Genomic DNA, 21,751 nt, shown 5'->3' with positions numbered 1-21,751 from the left:
TTTCACACCTTGGCTAACCTGTCCTTCAGTTGAGTGTAAATGTGGACTCAATTCTGCAACATTCTGTGTTAAACCGCTGTGAAGTCCCTTGATCACCATGAACTCTGGTGCTTCACTGCTGTAAAAGTCATGTTAGATTCAGCATTATAATAAGTTAAAATCAGTCGGGGCAAGCAAGGACAACAAAGTACATTTATTTAAATGGCTGCCAGTGAACCCCTGAACATCTGGCTTCATTGTTTCTGTATTACCTTCAATACAAGCTGCTGTACCTATCGATAAAAAGTAATCAAAAATAAAGAGTTTGGTATTATTTCACAAGTTTTAATAGTCAAAAACTCATCATATACACCACGGGTTCACAAAGTGTGGGTTGGGACCCTCTGGGGGGGTCGTGAGATGTCTTCCAGAATGTTTTCTTTTTTTAAAGTTATCTAAAATTAGTACATTTTACCCATTATAGTAAAAAATATTGACACAAATAGTAGCTAAACTTTAAATAAAACCTTGAAAACAGAAAATGTAATGAGTTTTCTGCCTTTTTTTGTTGCCAGATGACTCCTAAGTTTAGGGTTAGTGAACAGTTAATTATCAAAAGCATCAGTAGAAGTAGGTTAATTCATTACAGCACAGGAAACAGCCACATGCTCTTACAAGTAGGTTCATTTTCTGCAGACCAGCGTAATGAAGCCACATTAAATCGCTTTGATGACAGTGGCGGAGCCAGGGGGTGGCCAGGGGTGGCCATGGCCACCTCTGAAAACTAATTGGCCACCCCTGTGGCCACCCTGAAATTCATAAACATGATTGGCTATTTGCCATGTCAGAGGCATTACTTATATTCAAATCAGCTATTGCGTTTCAGCAAGCTGCAGAGACAGTAGTTTCTGTGGATTTGAGTATTGTTTTTGTTGATGCTTTGACTTTGGACAATCATCTTCATTTTGAGTCCTTAAAGAGTTCAGTTCAGCAGATTTAAATGTTGACACTCTGTCAAGTTACATTTTTCATGTTAACGTTAGAAATCTACAAAAATGTAACATTTGTTAAATTATTTTATAAAAAGAAGTTAAAGTAGATGTGATTATTGGAAGTAACTCTAGGTGTGGGGTAAGCTAATGTTTTCCACACCTAACCAACTCTTCAAAAGTCAGTGCCCTAGTTTGGCCACCCAAGTCAAAACTGTGTGGCTCTGCCACCGTTTGAGGGACACTGCGGGTTGCGAGTCTTTGGCACCTATATTTGGGGGTCGTGGGCTAAAAAAGTTTGGGAACCCCTGATATACACCACCCAGGACTGTGAGAATGTGACACTGGTGAACCTGATTGCTGCTAAATAAGGATTGTTTCATAGAAGTGTGATACTTCCATTTCTCACTTGGTCCTTCCTGTTCAAACCCCAGAGGTGTGTCTAGATTCCATCTCTTATAGTGATCCATTTTCATAAAGAGATATGCAAGTGCGCTGAATTTATAAAAAGGAGGACGAGGAGGGCATACACATTCTGTATTTTGTGTATTTTTTCACAGCTGTACATCATGACGGTTAAATGTTGTTGAACTAAATCATTTAAATACCTATTTCACTCTAAGGCATGAATGTTCACACATTGTATATTTCATTCCAAGTTTACGCTGAGCCATAGCTGACTGGCCATGCTTATGATGATCTCAGGATCCGTAAATGACACATACTGCAGAAACATGAAGTCCTCCCAGTCCAGAACTGACTGATCCCGGATCAGCCCTCTCTCTGCAAACTTCATCACCAGCAGGGCTCGCTTTAATGTCAGCCAGTTGTGAACAGCTGTGGTCAGATGACCTCTTTCAGTGAAGAGTGGGACTCCTGGTCCCCAGAGGAGCATCTGCAGCATGATGACCATGTCTGCCACCTGAGGAGCGCTGTGCTCACCCTGGAGCAGAGAGGACAGATGAAGGAGCCCTGTTCGGTATGAGGACATGGTAGACTCTTGCGAGTGGAGGCAATATTGAATTAGGGCAATGATTTCAGATTTGATGTAGGTGAGGGGGTGAGATACAGAAATAACAGAAGACAGCGGGGTTAACACCACACAAGGTGAACCATGAATCCTCCACACCGTCTGGATCTTTCCCTTTCCTCCTCTCTTTTGTAACTCCATTTCTTCTTCTGTCTTGTCACCTTTCTTCCCTCCAGCAGCATCCTTGTCATCTCTGTCATCCTTTTCTCTGTTGGGCCACAACAAAAAGATCCCCTGTGGTCTGAGATCAGCCACAGAGCCACTGTTGTTGCATAGATTTTGCGAGCCTATTAATATCTGCAGCAGCAGAATACACACCTGTCTGTCATAGTCCAAACAACCCTCACTTTGCAGCGAGTGACTCTCTCGGACAAATTCCTTCAGAGTGGTGTGTGGCAGGTCCCTCTCAATGCTCACCGAGCAACCTTTCTGGAGGAGAGACTGGACTGAGAACAGATTAATGTTCATACATTCTGTGGCAAACTCAGTGCTGTCTCCTCCTGGTGGTTCAGCAGCAGTGCAGTCTGACTTCGAGAGACAAAAGGGATCCTGAGTTTCTAATTACTGGAATCAGTCATGAGGGTGTGTCTTGGCTGGAAATGAGTAACAACATCTCGCACATTGACATGTGATGGCTGGGGTTTTGTGAGAGCAGAAGAGGTTTCATCAGTCTGTTTGTGAACCTGCACAGAATAACAGAAAACACACAACAGTAAAAAGAAATGCATCCTTGCTTTGCAGTGTAAAGTGTTACAAATGAAATATGATCTGGTTTTCCTGTTGCAGCTGTGATACCTGATGACAGTTTAAAGGAAGTGTTTTTTTGTACCACAAGGCCGTGTCACAATTGCCGAAGTTGATAAAGATCTCGATTGTCATTCTGGTTGATGTGCAAGAGGAGTTTCATTGTATTCAGCGCACTATACATGATATGAAACTGTATGATATGAATAAAGGGTGCTGTATCCTTACCCTTAAACCGAGCACCCTTCCTGGGAGTTTGGGGCTCTGCAGACTGTAGTAAATTGTGTCTCCGATCTGCGTTGGCTCACCGCCTTCACATAGCAGGAAATCTTCAGGCTGGTAAGACCTGACGTCTCCAACTGTCCCCTCTCTCTGCAGCAAGATCCTGGCCTCCATGCTCTGCGCCATACTTCTTAAAAAAAGTAAGTGGCGGTGCTGAATCCCCTGAGAAATGACCCTCTGATCATCAAAGCTGCCAAAGATGTTGGGCAGATGTTCATCAGGGGTGTCAAAGGACAGCCGGGAGAGAGAAGGCGAGCGGATGGAACTCTCTCCGACTGGGTGAAACTCTTCTGCCTCCTCATGGAGATAGATGTTGTGTATGGGTGCCAGCATATACAGGGGGTTGTCAAAGTTGTGGGCTTGACTTTGAAGGGGAGATGGGGAAGGTAGAGGGGAGAGAGGAGGTGCATGGGTTACAGGGAGGGAGAGGGTGCGAGCGAGCCTCTTCTTTGGAACAGGTGGTGGGGTGCCATCAGAGAAAAATCTCACCTGGTGTCTGGAGGGGTCTGAGAATCAGTCATAAAGGATTTAGGTCATACAGCGAGCAAGAGTAATGACATGCAACAGTTTGGACACAGCATGTCTAGAGAAGACAATAACTTACAGGGTATTGTTTAAATATCACATGCATGTTTATGTAAGTTAAAGTTTCAGATGCTTACTTCCTCTCTTTCTGTTCTCATGGGAAAAAAAGAACTGAAAAAAAGATTAACCTTCTATCGCATTATATATTCTCTCAGCACAGTGAGCAGAATACATCAGCTGTAGAATAGTTTTTATAAACTCAATACCAAAAAAAGTTTGGAAGCCGTGTAAAATTGTAATAAAAATCTGAATTTGAGGGTTTGCAGATCACTGAACTCTTGTTTGTTTAAAAAAAGAAAGACGACATATCAAATGTTGAAACTGAGAAAAGTTTTTTGTTTTATAAAAAATAAATGCTCATTTTTAAGTGTAAGTTTCATCACATTTCAAAAAAGTTGGGACAGAGGAAAGTTTACCATCGTGTTGCATCACCTCTTCTTTTAACAACACTCTGTAAACATTTGGGTACCCAGGAGACCAGTTCTTGGAGTTTTGAAAAAGAAATGTTGTTCCAGTCTTTTATATATTTTATATACAGTCTTAATATTTTATTTCATGATAGACTGCATGCAGTCCAGTGCACACAGTACTAGAGAGCCACGCTGTTGTAATAAGTGCAGAGTGTGGTTCGGCATATCTTGCTGAAATATGCAAGGTCCATCATGAAAAGGCATTGTCTGGGTGGCAGTATATGTTGCTTCAAAACCTGTATATTGTTCAACATTAATGGAGCCTTTCCATGTGTGTATGGTCATAATGTCAGGGGGACTTATGTGTCTCAATACCATCACTGTTTCTGGTTTTTGAACTGTGACAACAAGCCCGGTGGTCCCTCTCCTCTTGGAACATGTAATGTGTATGGTTTCCTCTTTGTATGCTTCAGTTTTCTCCCTGCATTTGTGGATGCAGGGACAAACTGAGTTCACAGACAATGTTTTTTGGATCCCATGCAGTGATATCCACTGCAGAGTCATATCTGAGTCGCTGCTGTAGACATTCTGCTGCTGTGAACGTTCTAGACTCCAGCTGATAATATATAGTGCTTCAATTATTTGCAAACCATAAAATTCTGTTTTTATTAATATTTAATACAGCTTCCCAACTTCTTTTGAATTGGGGTCATATGATTTTATTTAGTAATGCAACTTCTATCCTTCACTTGAACTTTTGTCATTCTTTAAACCTACCGTAGCGTTGGTGTATGGGGCATTGAGCTGCGTTGCAGTCAGTGGGTTCAGGGAAGACCTCGTTGTATGGGTAGTTTTGTTCAACAGGGCTAAGCAGGACAGAATCAGATTCCACACTGCAGGACCTGGATGGACGACTCCTGTGTTAGATAGAATGATAAAATCAGAGCGCAAATATTATCCAATGTAAAGTTTCTGTTTGCACAAAAAGGCATCACTGAAATCACTTCTCTTTTCTGTAGGGTCTAAAAGTGCTACTTCTGTCCCCATTAAGAAAGTTATTCTGTCAGGGATTATGCAATTATCAAAACTCATAAAAACTAAAGTATCTGTGAAATAATGAAAACTCATAAGATCTGTAAAAATAAAATATTTCATTTGTTGGTCTTACCTGAGCTGTTTGACAGGCAACGCAGGTGGTTGCACCCCAGGACCAGACGCCATCAGTAATCTACAAAACTAACGCCACCAACGAGCTGCCCTTCCTCTCTCTCAGCTCACTGCTGTCACTGAATGAAGTGTGTGAAGCTAACAGGTGGCTAAGTTAGTGTCTCTCTGAAAGACTTCCTGTCAACATCAGTTACTCCCCTGTTACTTTGTCTCTGCCTCTTTTCTCTCTCTCGCCTGTGCGGGTTTATGATTCAAAGTGAATTTGTTATCTTTTGCACTAATCGGTCTTTGAGTCTGAGCTTGAGTTGGGAACCGGAAAAGAAGTGTCTTTTCTAAGGGCAAACTGTTTGCTGAGCTAACCTCAATTTGACAGAATGGGGAAGAGCAGTTACAGCAGAGCCTGCTCAGTTTTCACTTGTTTCTCCTCTCTTTCTCTCAGTCGTAGTTGATCTACATACAGCCATGTGAAGCCCCAGCATGAACTTATCTCTTTGGATGATGCAGTTTGAGCCTAATACATGCAATGCCATCTTCAGGTTTTGGTGCGTGCATGCAGGAGCTTTTGTTTTCACTTACTTTATAGGGAAAGTCAAATGTTTAAGCTGTTAGAGTCAAATTGTTGCCCTTGTCTGCATCTTGCATATTTCATGTTACATAACTTATATTAGTGACTATTTTTTGAATAAAAAGCATCTTTAAAAAGAAGGAGCATTGTTTTCTGTAGGAAGCATAATATATTTAAAAATTTGCAAGGGATATATGCAGGGTATTTTTGAGATGAGTTGCTTGTTTCATGATAATTAAAAACATTGAATGAACCCTGCACATACAGCTTCTGTTTTGTAAAGCAAGAATAGCCAGAAACACTTTACTTTCTGTCATATCGTTGAAATTTGAGACAGGTAGCTTAGACTAGGATTCAAATGTTGTAATAAAAAAATCACGTCTCAGCTAACATGTTTTAATCACTCTTTCAACTGCTTTCAGTCAATATGAGAAAAGTGAAGACAGAACTCAGTATAATCTAAATCTATGACATTATGTCTGTGACATATAACTCACTAAAGTAAGCAAGCTGACACGCTCACATACAGTATGTGGTATTTTTGATGTGTTATCTAGCTTACACAGCTGGGGTTGATGACAATATCATTAGTTTTAGAAGTATTTGGTAGGAATGGACATTAGGCCCTTATGTGTTAACACGCCCACAGTATTCAAACCACCATTAAGCACTGAGAAACATGCACAGCCACAACAAGAGTCAAAACGACGTCATCGCTGTGCATGTACTTCACTGTTTCAGAGGAAGGTAATACAATTCAAGTTTTCAAAACACGTGCTGTAAATATGCTTAGAGGAGGAGTAAAAGTGATCAAGTTTATTCACAACAAACCCTAAAATTCACCTGAATGTTGTTTTTGCATTGAAGATGCATTGAAGAAATAACAAAGCAGCGGTAGTCACATTTAGCATTAGCACCAAGTGCCACAGTGCTGAAACAGTGTTATATTTCTTGCCTTTTCTGATTTGACTTTGGATGTTAATCTAATTCTTATTTAGTAGATTGACATGTTTCATTTGAAATTTTAATATGATAATTTAAGTTCTCAGGGAAAGATGTCTTTTAAAAAAAGTATGCTGGTTTTATTTTGTTCATGTAAAAAATGTCCTGCTAACCTCTTTACTTTACCCTCCTGTTATGTTGCGGGTCAAATTGACCCATTTCAAAGTTCAAAAATCAAAAAAAATGTTACAAGTATTTCTTCAGTATGAAACTTCTTCTGCTTGTCTTAATTAGCGTAATCAACATATACAATGAAAATGGTTCATTTCATATGTTTGACATATCTGCTGGAGCTGGGATCAATTAGGGACAAGCTGGCAGCCATTGGGACAAGGTAGAGCAACTTCCACTTCTCTATAACCCAGGCCTTAATGTCACAGTGGATGAAAGGCTAGTGGTATTCAGAGGTTCCTTCCATTTTAGGCAATATATATCTTCCAAACCAGCTAAACACAGCATAAAATCTGGACAGCATGTGACAGAAGAGGTGTTTCGGGTTAATTTATCAACATCACTTCATAAAAAAGAAAAAAGAAAAAAAAAGTAAAAGGAAATAAACAAAAAATCTGTCATGTAAAACAATTTTATGTACATTTAGGGCTTTCCAATGTACATTAAAAAAAGTTTTTCCATGAATTTTCATAAAAACAAGTGAGATATCCTCATGGAACCATGATCTGTGAGGATCAAAGAAAAGCATTGCACTAAATATTGATTTGAATGGTTAATTAAATATTCCTTGGGTCAAGTTGACAAGAGCATCACTCAAAAATATGTTATTTCACTAAGACCCCCATCAAACAAGTCTGCAATGCAACACTCAACTCATGTCTGAGCCCGAGACCACTGACAGATGATTTTATAGTCCTCTGTTTGTCTGCAGACTGCAGCCTGCTGTCAGTCTGCGGGCTTCAATTTATGAGCAGTGGTAACTCGGGGTTAGGGGAAGCAAACCTGCCAGCGATAGTGATGGGAATTACGGCTCTTTTGACTCGGCTCCCAAATTAGAGCTCTTTCGACTCCCGAGTGGCTCTTAATTTAAGAGCTTTTGTTGCAGTATATTTTACCTTAACTTTGCAAAAACTAATGGTTTGTGTGTTGAAAACACTTTTACGTACAGTGTTTTTATGAGGAGCCTTATAATTGTCCAATTTTGTGCTTTATATTCTATTACAAAACCATTCTTACTTTGTTTAGTATTTAAATCAACTTTTTTATGCACAAATCAACAAAAACTGCAAACATATCCACAGAACAGAACCAGAACCAAACTCAAGCAAACAGAACCAGAAACAACTCAAGCAAACAGAACCAAAACCAACTCAAGCAAACAGAACCAGAACAAAACTCAAGCAGACAGAACCAAACCAACTCAACAACAGAACCAGAACCAAACTGGAGCAAACAATATTAATGTCCTCAGTGCAGGTTGGCAATGAGAAAAATCAGATGCTCAGCTTGGATGGGTTGATGTTACTAAATGTTGCTACAGACAGTGATAACATAAGGTAATACAGCCTACACAGAACTTTGCATATAAATAACAACAAGCATACAATACTGGTAATGAACAAATAAACAAAGCTCAAACCACATGAGTATAAACAACTACAATATACTACAGTGACCAAGTTTGGCTATCCTGCCTGGTGAGGTCAGTTATACAGAGAACACCCACACAGACATATTATAATCTAACATAAGAGAGGAGTGTGTTATGCAAAGAATGACTCATCCAAAGGGCTGTTGTCTCTCACATGCTTATTTAGTATCAGCTCTACTAAAGCATTTACAATCTAATTAAGAACACCATGATGATGTGTATACACGTTGTGACTGACACATCTGCTGCAAGAAACATCCATTAATATGTTGCATTAAAAACAACAAGAGGTAAGGTTCCTCTTTCAATAAACATCATCTGTGTCAAGTATAAGTTGACATGAGCTTGGAAGAGATGAGGTTAACTCATGTTTTTATATACTTTCAATTGAGTCAACAGAGAAATATAATCAGATGTCAGGTCAGTAGGTTTATATATGTAGGTAAAAGAAATGTAGTCACATCAGTCACAGATTGGAGCTTCATGAATGTTCTAATGTTCAGTTTCTACAGCAGGAGGGGCGTTGTTAAAACTGTGTTCATTTTTGAGGATGTGGTTTGTGGTGCTGTTAAATTGCTTTGCTATATATAGACAGAAATGTGTCTCACATGTACCTGACCCCATTTATATAATTGGTTATAGTGAATGACAATTTTAGTTTCTCAATCTGCCATGCCCATAAACAAATAAGAATTTAAATAACATTATCTGTTAGTAAGATCTGGGACGCCTTCTTGTATTCTCTGTTCCCTTTAATTACAACCAATGTGCGTCATTGTGACATTAACCCACTACATTTCAGTGCGTGGGAGAGTTGAGGGCGCATGAGATAGGGATGCATTAGTGGAGCATCATAAAGGGCCTCTCCACCAGAGCTCTTCATATGCTAAGAAGAGAGCAGAGCTGCTTGTTTCTCTGCACAAGGCAAGGCAACTTTATTTGTATAGCACATTTCATACATGAGGGCAACTCAATGTGCTTTACATTAAAACATTAAAAGCATTGGAAACATTCAGACAGGCATAAAAGAACACAATTAAAATGAAAAATATAATAAAACAGAAAAGAAAAGGAAAATTAGAAACATATCGGAAGTAAATTGAAATCTAATGTGAGTTAAATAAGCTAAGATAGGAAGGCAGTGGCAAATGAAATATCTTAATCTTGATTTAAAAGAGGTGAGAGTTGGAGCGGACCTGAAGCTTTCAGGGAGTTTGTTCCAGATATGTGGTGCATAATGACCACAACGCTGCTTCACCATGGGACTGAAAGCAGACCAGTACCTGATGACCTCAGAGATCGAGATGGTTCATACAGTAGCAGCAGATCAGCTGCACACACTCACTCCTGCAGCAGGGGCTACCAGTGAAAACTATACAGGCAATATTCAACACAAGGTTGAATGGAAGCAAACTGCTCGGGAGGGTGACATTTAAGATCCAGTTAAAAGCTGTTGAGGAATTCATTACCTTAAACACACAGCTGCAGTGAAGCATTCACCCTGCTAGGTGTGAGAATCTTGAAGGGGACTTGTTTGATGCCAGAAAGAAACTTTCAAATAAATGTGATGAAGAAACAAATATCAAAATTCCAGCAGTCTGTTTATGTGGCGTTTATTTTTCATGAGACAACAACAGGTACATTTTTTATGACTTTTCATATCTTAATCATTCTGATGTTTTCTCTACTGACAAGAGAGAAGCGTGTTCAATCAAGCGGCAACCTCAAGCCGTGAGAATTGAAGCCAATGTGGAAGTGTTAAAATCTGCAGTTCTTTGAGTGTCCGCTTGAGGCCAATGTGGAAGTACCGGAAGCCACATACACACCAATTCAAAACAGACGATCTTTACAGCAGAAATACACATGTTTACAGCCTGGTTCAAAAAACAAGTGTAGTCTGGATAGCTCATTTGTCGATCGCACACACTGTACAGGGGGTGAATTTTTTCATAATATAATTTTGAAAATATTAAGATTACAAGTTTTCCATTATGAGAGGCACAACTGACTTGATTGACAGGTGGATACACTGTAGCTGTTGCTAGGAGGCTCAAGCCCGCCTCTTTACCTCACACTAGCTCGACAGCAGTTAGGTTGAGTTCAGCATTTCCAATATGGCTCCCGCTGACCGATTGGCTTCAAAACAGCTCTTCAGAAACAGATGGGTGACGTCACGGATACTACGTCCATTATTTAGTCAGTCTATGAGCATTGAAAACCAGGATAAGTTGACATTGTTGCAAATAAGTCCCATCATTTCAATCTAAATGACTGGATGTGAAGCTTTTCTTATAACACTACAGAATCTGTGCTTAAGCTTACTGTCTTGATGTCTTTTTGAAGAAGAAGTTAAAACTGTGGCATCAATGAGGTTGGCAGGAGAAGCTTTCATTTCTTCTTTTAATAATCTGTCATTCTTCTGAGATTCAGTTGAGTCTTTGGAGAGTTTCTTCTTGTTTCCTGCTGGGTGTGCAGAGTTGCTTTTGTTTGTCTACTGTCCCTCGTCTCTGAAGCTTTGCTGAGAAAGTAAACAGTTTCCTCGTCCTTGTGAAAGCGTCGCAGCCCAGTTAGACAGAGAAGTGCCTCCTCGCTCGCCATCTGTGGGCTCTGGCTCAGGGTGATGAAGCCGTACGGGTGGTGACTTTGGTGAGGTGTGGTAGGGAGAGTGCGGCTCTGCTGGCAGGGTCCAGGCAGTGCTGGGCCTCTGCATGGGAGAGGGGATGGGAGCACTCTCTCTGAAGATGAGCTCTCCTCTGTATTAAGGGGTCAGAGATGCTGCGCTCAGCCCTGCGTTCTGATGGAACCAAATTGATGCTTGTGGATGAAGGGGATGAAGAGCGCGTGAATGACAAAGAGGAGGAAAAAAGGTGACTCCGCTCTGTCAAAGAACTGCCCAAGCCTTCTTCTTCTGGCTCTGCATCCTCCTCCTCTGTCTCTGAGGATCTGGAGCTGTTCTGCACAGACAGGCTCGGTATGGTAAACTGCGGGATGCTGTCAGGTGTCAGGATATTTGGATAAATCTCCCGGCTTATCTGGGAGTCTGATCCCAGAGAGTATCCAAGGGACTTTGCACTGCTGGTTGCCCACAAGAATGCACGGATCCCTGCGCTGCTGTGCCTGCGTGCAGTAGAGAAGTCTTCCTTGGCTTTGGTTACACTGGAAATACCGTCCAATACTGCATGTCCTTGTGACTGGGATTTTCTCCATCGCTCAATATCTTTCCCTCTCTTCGGCACAGGCTTGGTTGTTAGAGAGTGGACAGATGACAGGCTTTTATACTCCTCTACTTCCGGTTTTGTCGTACATAATGTGCATCAACAAAAGGTAGATGTGACGAAAGCAACAGGCGGAAATGTTTGCCAATTAGGGAGCTTGTCAAAGTACACATATGACAGAACCTCTTAGATAACCTCTTCATAGGCTAAGGAGAAAACTGAGATGGAACCTCTTCCTGCTCTGAGGATCTGTTTAACATAGTACTATTTTTGGAAACAAACCATTAGATCATCAAGGTTGAATGGTTTCAAGTTATTTTCTGTGTGACTATTAAATAATCAATAGATCAGAATGTAAATAAATCTGATTACTACGTTAATCAATCAATAACTGTAGAGTCCCAAAAAAATTTACATTAATGCATTTGCAAATTCTAAAACTCTGAGACTGTTTCATGATTTTTTTCCTCAGTTAACATATATTAATAGATATTATTCTGTTGTAAAAATGTTATTTACTCACTGTGCAAGAGAAAAGCAACACTGTGCCATTAAGAGGGAGCTGGATCTCAAGACCACAATATTTGGACACTTTTACATTAAACTTCAGAGGCTCAATCATTTTCTGTTTTTTTTTAAATCTGTTTATTTTGATTTTGCCAACTTGACACACAATTTCTACATTACTTATCAACTGTATAATGAAGAAAAAAAAGAAAGAAAGAAAATAAGAAAAAATAAACAAAATATTAATATATATCAAAAAATATTATAGAATAAAAAATATTTATAGAATAAAAAAATAATTAATACAATGTAAATAAAATACATTTATTTTAATAGATAAATTTACTCCAAAGACATCCACCATTACATCTAAAATACTCTGAAAGACACATTTATTTAAATCAGACCTTCGACTCACCTTGTACAGACTAATGTTTTAATTATGCTTTTTTCTGTTCACTTACTGTTTTATTGTTAATTTGAATTGAATATTTTCCTGTGAAGCACTTGTGATTTTATTCAATGAAGGTGCTACATAAATACAATTTACTTACTTACTTACTTACTTACTATGTACATTTCCTGTTTTTCTGTGAAGCACTTTGTAACTTTGTTTAGAAATGCTATATAATTAAAGATTATATTATTCTTATTATTGTTATTATTATTATTATTACTACTACTACTACTATTATTATTATAGTGGAAACAGTGATGTGATGGAAAAGAAAGGGAATTTTTCTTACCAGAAATAAAAAGACCTAGACCTAGAGATCTCACGAATATATAACCACAAATTTGCGACTATTATATATATATATATATATATATATTTGTGTGTGGTGTGTGTGTAGTAAGTTGACCCGAAGCAAACCTACAACCAAATGCTATTTAGTTAAATCAACATTGTGCCTCATCCTCTGCTTGATGGTTGCAGAGAGCATTTCTTAGCCTTACCTCTTTCTCTGATTACTGGTGGTTTCTTTTTTGTAAGATTACTTTTCTTCTTAACACACATGTAAGAAAATAAGGCAACATGAACCTTTCTAGTTACATTGAGTCTTGTTTTTGTGTTACCACTCAGTAAAGTTTTATTGCATTTATTCAATAAAAGCTTAGAGAACCATCTGACCATGCCTGGGTTAGTCAACAATCAAGCTCATTAATAAGTTAAGGGTAAAATAGATAATATGGTTAATACATCTAATTTGAAGTGTAGATTCTGGTTTAAAAAGTGTCTAAACTTGATTATTTGAAACACAAAATAGCTTATTAAAGACCTAATCAAATTGTTAAACAACATTCTAAAAAAATTGTCTAACTTAGTGTGGTGAATAATGTCTTTATGATTAATATAATGAGATACTCCCCACACACATTAAACTCGTTTGATTCCACCTTCGGGAAATACTCGAATTTCTCCATGAATGTCACCAGATATTAATAATGACAAAGTTACACAAGCAAGCTTATGATGCTGCAGGGACTTCCTGTTGGCAGAGCTGACTGTTTTTGAGTAGATTAATGTTATTGAGCAACCAGTTTGTGTTTAAAAGATACCTAATCATTTTAATTCGGTCTACTGTTACTTCAATGTAATAGTTTCTTCTTAGTTATCTTTTAGCTTCCTATTAGAGGTATGTATGATTTAAATATCCAGATTTAATGTTAGGTAGTTCACATTTAGTGTCAATGTATAAGGTCCATTCCTTTTTGAGTAGCACAGACTTCTGTTTGCATGTCCAATAAAAATTTAATTAACCCCGTACCTGGGTTTGTGTTGTACTACTTTGTGTTAGAGATGTGAAGTTTGCGAACGAGTCACTTCTTTTGAATGGCTCTTTTAAGTGAATGATGAGAACCGATTCGCAGTTGCGAGCCGTTAATTTGGGAGCCGTTTATATATGCAGATTGCCCATGCTGCCTTCAATTGTCACCTGCGTGCCCTATGAGTCTTTTGTTCACACTCATTGTCTACACTTTGTTATTGTTTACATTGTTTTGATGTGGATTAGAGTCAAGAAGCTGAGCTCCTGTTTGTAATTAATTGAGGTGTAGAAACACCAAGGGCCTCATGTACAAAGGGTGCGTACGCACAAAAACGTGGCGTACACTCTTTTTCACGGCAAAGTTCAGATGTATCAAGAGTGAGATGGCCATGGAAATGAGTGGTGCCTCACGCCAACTTCATGGCTGGTGTACACCATAGACTGTAAAAAATATGGACCTAGTATCCGTGACGTACACCAATCTGTTTCTGAACGCTGTTTTGAAGCCAATCGGCGCAGCAGCCATATTGCTGCTGTCCAGCCAGTGTGACGTAAAGAGGCAGGCTTGAGCCTCCTAGCCAACAGATGCAGTGTTCCCACAGGCAGCTGTGCTTCTCATTGGAAGTAGTGATGTTAGAGATGTGCCGAAGCTTCGAAGCGTGTTGAGTATTTGAGGGGGCGTTTTCTGCGAACCCGTATTGAGGCTTGTTTCATTGAGGGGAGGGGCCGAAAATGATGACGTTCGAAGTCTCGCGAGCCGCCTGTACCACGTGACTGATTCAGGAACCGGTTCGCGGGTTTGGTGCGCGATTCGAAATATAAGGGGGCAGCGCACAGTCACAACCTTACACCCCAATTTGTTTCCACTTTCCCTTTGACGCCGTCCATTGTATCATAAAGACAGACACCTATTAAGAAGTTCATTATTTATGTGTTGGCATCACAAACATCATTCACTTATTCAATTTCAAAGGCTTCACACCACCAAAGGCATGGTGTCCTTGTAATCACTGCGCTTATTTTACATTGTATTGTCCCACTTGATGGCGCAGTAGAGCAAATGGAGCACCATGAAGCTTCGGCCCATGAGTGAACCAATTGGATGGAAAGCCTCAATGCTTCAAGAGCTTCATCTCGCCATCACTAATTGGAAGACTAGTAATCTCAATATCTTCAAATTGCCGAATTAGTATAACAATTCCCCCCCCCTCACCAGTGAAGGACATCGAGAAATGAGCTATTCAGACTACACTCATCTTTTGTACCAGGCTGTACACATGTTTATTAATGCTGCAAAGATCGTCTTTTTCCCCATTCATGTGTATGTGACTTCCGGTACTTCCGGAGCCAGCCTCAAGCGGATCCTCGATTAACTGCAGCTTTTAACACTTCCGCATTGACTCATATTTTTAGACCGGAGGTTGCCGCTTGGTGTACACATGTTTCTACAGCTGTTGATCCTTGAGCACAGATTCATACATCTGGATATTTTTGAGCGTACGCAATATTTCAGTAGGAAATCAACGCAAGTCTTTGGACATGAGGCCCCCAGGTACAATTTTGCATTCACATTTTTATAATGACCACATTTTTTTATTCTAGTTTTTTTTTTTTTTTTTCCTACATACATATTTATTCTATTTATTCTTATTTATATATTTTTTCTGTATTGTTAAAATTTTCTTGTGTGGAAAATTTATAGTAAAGTTGCTTTGCATTATCTGTAGCCTCATAGTTTTTACAGTGCCACAAAGTTTTTTAGGTGAGGGAAAATTCAAAATGGTGATCTCACTGTTGAAGCATGGGGATATGGCACCATCTTATGGAATGTTACAATGCCAAATGAAATTATAATCAATACTTCAGAATAATTCCCACCAATAGACTATATATATTGGTGGATGTGTAAGTTTTTATTATTCTGATCCAAATCTTATCTTGTAACTGCTACCAGTGATTGTTTCCTTGATAAAAAACAAGTTACCCCTGGTGACTTCTAAAAAATAAATAAATATAACAATGAGTCAAAGAGCCAGTCTTTTGAACGGCTCTTTGAAAGGAACGGCTCCTCATAATCCGGTTCCCTTCAAAGAGCCATAAATCCCATCTCTAGTGTCAATGTATAAGGTCCATTCATTTTTGAGTAGCACAGACTTCTGAATTTCGAATGAAAATTAAATTAACCCTGTACTTGGGTTTGTGTTGTTCTACTTTGTGTGTTCCAAAAATGCATTTAGGGGACATAAGAGCGCATATGATGGTGATGCTACGAGATGTGCCGAGGCTTCGAAGCGTGTGTCGAGTAATGGAGGGGGCGTTTCCGTGAAGCGCGTATCGAGGCTTGCTTCATTGAGGGGAGGAGCCGAAAATGATGACGTCCGAAGCCTCGCTGCCCGGCTGTACCACGTGACTGCTTCGGCAAGTGGTTCAGATTTTGCTGCGAGGATTAACCAGGGGAGTAGCTCCCTCGGCTGGTGGTGAAGCTTTCAGCAGAGTGTCTGCACCCTGGTGGCTGGCGGGGGAGCAGTCAAACTTTAAAAAATAAATACACGTTGTACGAACGTTTCTCACATCTGTATGCTGTGGTGATATGTAGTTAGTATTTGACTGTTTTGTGTCCAAGGCCTCTTTTTCCTGAAAAGTTTATTTTTCGTTAGTTATTAGAGTTTAAAAAACTGGGTTTTACTTCCGGGTTTGCTTTGATTCACAGCCGCCGTAGAGGGAAACTTCAAAGGACACACAGCGTCTTGAGACGCTATTGCTGTAGGGCGGAGCTCCTTACAGTGGCTTCACAGGCTCTGGCTGCACAATGGCTGCACCCAGGAGCAGGATTTTTTGGCTTCAGAACCGTACAACGGGAAGAGGGCGGAGCAACGCTGTCCATTTATTTACAGTCTATGGGTTTGATGGTTTGACAGCAATATAGACTCAGGCTCCATTCAAAATGTGGGTGTTTGATGGAGAGTTGCGGTCAGGTCAGAGTTTGGATATAGTTTTGATAGTTTGGATACTAGAGTTTGGATAGCGTTTATATAGATGGAGAGTTTAGAGAGAGATAGAGAGATGGTTTGAAGATTTAGGAGTGAGGAGAGGAGGACAGGTAAGACGGAGCCAGTTAGAAAGAGGGGGATTAGGTGCGGACCTGTTGCGACTCTGGTGCGGTCTTGGCCTAATGGTGAAGTGCACGCCCATGAAACATTGGGATGGATTGAGTCCAGCTTGCGGCTTTTTAATTGCATTTTTTTCCCCCCACTCTCTCCCAGTTTCTACACTGTCCTCTCCTCTATAAATAAAAGGTGTCAAAGCCCAAAAAATATAACTTTAAAAAGAAAGAAAGCGGAGGATTTCCTGTTTGGTAACATTTGACTTAATGACTCCTACTAACACAAGTATATTCAGTGCCTTCTTCCTAGTTCCACAATCACTTTTACTGTCCTCTGCCTGCTTAAGCCAATGCCATTTTCCTAAAGTGACAGAAAAATATAATTACACACCCTGCCATATCATATGATACTACCATTTTGGGAGAATTTACACACACTGAATACATTCAAAAATATTTTATCATACACATATATGATCATTTATGTACAGAAATGATTTGGTCATACATTTTTTGTAATTCATAGTCATTCCCATAGCATCCCACATTATGTGGTTAAGATCCAGCTGTCTGTGATTATACACCTGGCCAGTAGGTGGTTTCGTGTGCACATGAAGCTTCGAGAGATGAACCCTTTCTCGAACCAATTGGCTGAAGTGGTTCGATGCCTCATGAGGCTTCATCTCACCATCACTAGCATACGAGTCAGAACTTACCATGAAGTCCATTCTCAAGTCCACTTTGTTCGCCGCCGCCATCTTGCCCCTCTCCAGTTGATTGGCGGGAAATGTTCAATGCTCGCCCTGATTGCGCCAGGTGCGTTTCTCCCTGTTGATTGGCTGAGCGGTGGAAATCTCCGGGTACATTTCACCCTCCAGAGCACCTCGCACTGTAGTCCTTCAAGTTCTCCTCCTCACTGCAGGCCAGCAAGTCCACCAGACCCGCAGCAGGATGCCTAGTGAAACCAGCACCGACACCGTGGAGCAGGAGCAGGCCCAGAACACAGAGGTAATAGTGGACGTACACTTCAAAGCTAGCTAGTTTAAATGTAATGCAGCCGGGCTGGTTGAGATTGTTTCATTGTGGTTTTTAAAGCGTTAGCTTGTTCTCTCTTGCTTGTAGGACAGAGTAGTTAGGAGGGACGGTGTGTTTCGCTCTGTGGTGCGCGGCCTCTTCTGGCCTTTCGGCATCGTGGTACGTGCAGCAGCTAAAGTCCAGTAGCATCCTGATGGCTTAACACATGCGGTCTAACATTGCTCTCACCTGCAGGTGCATGCGTATCGCGGGTTTTGGTGGGTGCTGGGCTTCAGGCAGCCACAGGAGAAACCCCGACTAGTCCCGCTGTCTCCAGTCCCAGCCGCCAGAGCCTTGCCGGCAGGAAGCGGCTCCACAGGGGTGACCCGCCTGCTGCTGTCCATCCTGCCCCGCTGGGTGCAGAGCGCCCTCGGCTACCCGGTGTCCAGCAACATTGGGCGCTCCCTCTCACCAGGTAGAGTGACCTAGGGGTCCAGTCTTTGTGTTTTTTACAAACATTAATTAGTCCGTGGAGAGAACTACTTTTTGTCCTTGGTTTGTTGCCATGGACCAACCAAACAAGACAATACACATTGCTTTATTGCAGTAATATCACTCTCTACTTTGCATATTATAATTTAAACGTGGTGTGCTGTATTTAGGGTTGCCACCTTTCTCACCACTAATAAGCAACAGGTGCACGGTGCCATGGTGGTGTGAGCATGATGTGTGAATTCAAAGTATATTCTGCTTCAACTGGAAATGCAGAAAGTGTGTATATTCCCTTTTTAATCCTTACTGTATCATTATGTAACCTCACATGAATCAACCACAATTTGGCTCTTTACATCAAAAAACGAGCAAAAGAAAAATTAAATAGAAAAGAGGAGTATGACTCACCTACTTTACTTTTTCCATGGATACTTTTTGCTGCTCTTGACTGACTCAAGCAGTCTTTTGTCCCTTTGCACAGACAGAGAGAAGTCCTTGCATGACAAGTCCCAGTTTACAGATATTTGAAGTTTATTGTTGATCAGCTCTGTGCTGCATCTGTTTGAGTCTGACCATTTAAAGGCCATCAGAGAGAAAATCCCCTCCACACTTTTTGCAGGACATGGCGCATTTGCGCTGTATATAACTGATGCTCGTGAGGGGGCCTGTGATTGGATGACAGGCGGCGTCATTGGCACATGATCTGATCTAGGAGCTGTAGAGTGCACTCTGCTGTATTAAGAGTTAATAGTCAATATACGGGACAATTGAGGTCCCTATGAAACTAACCAATTTTGAAAAAAATTAGAATATATCCACGATGCTCTAATTCATTGATCAAATGTAACAGCTGTCTGCCATCAAAGGCAAATTCACCCTTTTGTCTTCAAACTTATTTTCCACTTAAAGTGAAGCATGGGGAAAAAATTTTTAAAAAGTGCTTTTTTTTTTTTTTTTCCTTCCCTACAGAAATCAGAGTCTCTCCTACAAAGCCGTGTGGAAAGGGCAGCAAAAGAAAGCAGGATGAGTTGGACGAGGATGAGGACGACGAGGATCATCCGACCTGGGTTGAGGCACTCACCCAGGAACTTGCTGATGATGATGTCCCAGAAGAGGATCCTGACTATGAGGTTGGTGCTCAAAGAGGGCAGCAAATACCCAAGATCCCTTCACAAATTTTTAGTTCAGTGCTTTTGACATTTTAGTTTGGAATTTACAAGAGCAGTGAGCAATTCATTGTGGCCTAAGATTACACAACTAAGTGTTTGTTCTGCACATCCCATTTTCAGTCTCAAGTCAAAGTGTAATCAAACACTTTATTCCTACAAAAGATGAAAAACCTTAAAGATTTAAAGGACTAATATAATTAACCTAAATGGTGCACTGTCTCTCAGCCCAGTACAGTAGAGACTGAGAGTGAAGAGTACTGCTCGCAAAACAACACGGAAAGCGACATTGAGGTTCAGGGGAAGGACGTGGTCGTGATTGAGGATGTGAACACGGTAAGATCCACCAAGGTGTTTTTATGTAATAACTACTTTTTTTTTTTTTTTTTTTTTTTTTTTTTCTCCCCATCACATGAAAATTCATACTTTTTTATTTTTTTATTTTAATAGGGTCTTGAGGAGTCCCCATCTGAAGCACCCCTGGCTGCAGTTTAATGTGTCATATTGACAATGTGTTGTATTGTTCCACTGTTTTTTGTATGTTTATAAATTAATTCAATAAAACCTTTGCCTTGACATTGCTGTTGCCTCTCACTAGATGGCAGTAATGATATTTCTATTCTGCCACTGATGGATGAAACTGAGGTTGCTGTTGGTAAACACAATCTAGTAAACTTAAATGCAGATAATGCCAGTACAAACGTAATTGTCTTTATTTGAAAACCTTGGTGTCAGATTATTTGGGTGGTTGACTGTTTAGAGATCAGAGCTCTTGTGCATTTTAATTCAAGCAGATTAAAACTGCATGTAATCACTAACCCTAAGCAACTAGTATGTGGGTGTTTTGATGCAAACTTCAGGGCCCTATATCATTTTGTTTACTATAATATCTAGGAGATGAAGATGCATTATTTTCAGTCAAGTGGAAAAAGCGCTGACCTCAAAATTGGTATGTCAGTCTGGTGAAAGCAGTTGGCTTCTGCAGTAATATGTGGTGTTATATTAAAGCACATGAAATTGTGAAATGCAGGTATAGGAATCTTCGAAGAGCTCTTTGTCATATGTATACCAACGTTCAGTCTTAAACTATCAAGACTTAAACGTTAGCTAGTCTTGATCCAACCATGTATTTTGCATTAGATAACAGGCTCATGTGTGACACTTCCTGATCATAAACCTACACTTTCGGCCCTGATGTTTTTGGTCGGGTTCATCAGTCTGCACAACACTTGTGCCATGAAATTTTGTTTTTCTTCAAAGGATGAAACTGATCATTCCTGGTGTTTGTGCATAAAATAATTATCTTAATGTTGATACTTACCAAAGAAATTTCTCGTCATGACATCTGTTTCTCACCCATTGCCTTCAAGACAAATTATCCCCCCCCAGAGTTTATTATTCTCTCTTCCAACAAATGTTATAAACATCAAAATTACATTTTCAGTCTGTTTTTGAGTTGCCACTTAATTTTTAGTGTCCCCATTTGTCACATGGATGAGTCAACAGCGGAAACTCTTGATGTTTGACCTGGATCTACGTGCTTGGGATGTTGATTATAAACTCTGACATGGATGAACCACAGCTATTTTTAACTTTAAACCTGTGACGCTCCACTGTTTGATGCAAGTTCATTCAGGCAGTAAATAATCGTATCACCAAGCTCCCCGTCACACTGGCTTTCCGCTGTGAGTTGAAATCTGCTGATTTGTGGCTCTATGATGACGGGCAGCTGTAGAGGATGAGTGTGAGTTAGTGTGGCCTTCACAGTCGTACCTCTGTCCACCTGTAAATTTAGTCTCTTTCCCGCTGAGCATGAGTTGTTCACAGGAGTAGACGGTAGAGAAAAGCCACATGAAACTCTTGAAAATGAGCTGCTGCTTGTCCTTGTCCAGCAATCAGCACCCACTCTCCCACTGTGTGGATAAGGAGCTACCACTGGTTTCTTCCAGGGTTAGAAATGATCAAGGTTAAAGATGAGCTAATGTTCGTCTTTTGTTTCCTATTGGATCATTACAGTAACTGAACCTTTTATACAGCTTTGCTCTCCATAAAGACCTTGAGGAAAAAGTAGAAGGAAGTATTTATCAGAGTCGCTGTTATTGTCTCGGAAGTTTGAATTGGAGCTCCTC

General features: G+C 40.2%; 2 protein-coding genes across 2 annotated transcripts; one reads left to right on the top strand and one right to left on the bottom strand.

The window, feature by feature from the left end:
* Positions 1-1,497: 1,497 nt before the first annotated feature.
* peak3 (PEAK family member 3) lies at positions 1,498-17,805 on the bottom strand. Its single transcript, XM_034700270.1, has 5 exons — positions 17,667-17,805; positions 4,797-4,936; positions 3,514-3,530; positions 2,971-3,388; positions 1,498-2,681 (listed from the first exon to the last, which is right to left on the bottom strand). Exons 4-5 carry the CDS (start codon positions 3,355-3,357, stop codon positions 2,556-2,558), a joined length of 513 nt encoding a protein of 170 aa, XP_034556161.1. The 5' UTR covers positions 3,358-3,388; positions 3,514-3,530; positions 4,797-4,936; positions 17,667-17,805; the 3' UTR covers positions 1,498-2,555.
* Positions 17,743-20,198, top strand: org (oogenesis-related gene). Its single transcript, XM_034700269.1, has 6 exons — positions 17,743-17,958; positions 18,073-18,144; positions 18,220-18,439; positions 19,426-19,586; positions 19,851-19,958; positions 20,073-20,198. Exons 1-6 carry the CDS (start codon positions 17,902-17,904, stop codon positions 20,115-20,117), a joined length of 663 nt encoding a protein of 220 aa, XP_034556160.1. The 5' UTR covers positions 17,743-17,901; the 3' UTR covers positions 20,118-20,198.
* The last annotated feature ends 1,553 nt before the right edge of the window (positions 20,199-21,751 follow it).

This window comes from Notolabrus celidotus, chromosome 2, assembly GCF_009762535.1.
Source record: "Notolabrus celidotus isolate fNotCel1 chromosome 2, fNotCel1.pri, whole genome shotgun sequence".
Lineage (NCBI taxonomy): Eukaryota > Metazoa > Chordata > Actinopteri > Labriformes > Labridae > Notolabrus > Notolabrus celidotus.
The sequence above is the reverse complement of the archived record's forward strand: the minus strand, read 5'-3'. Positions and strand labels throughout refer to the sequence as shown.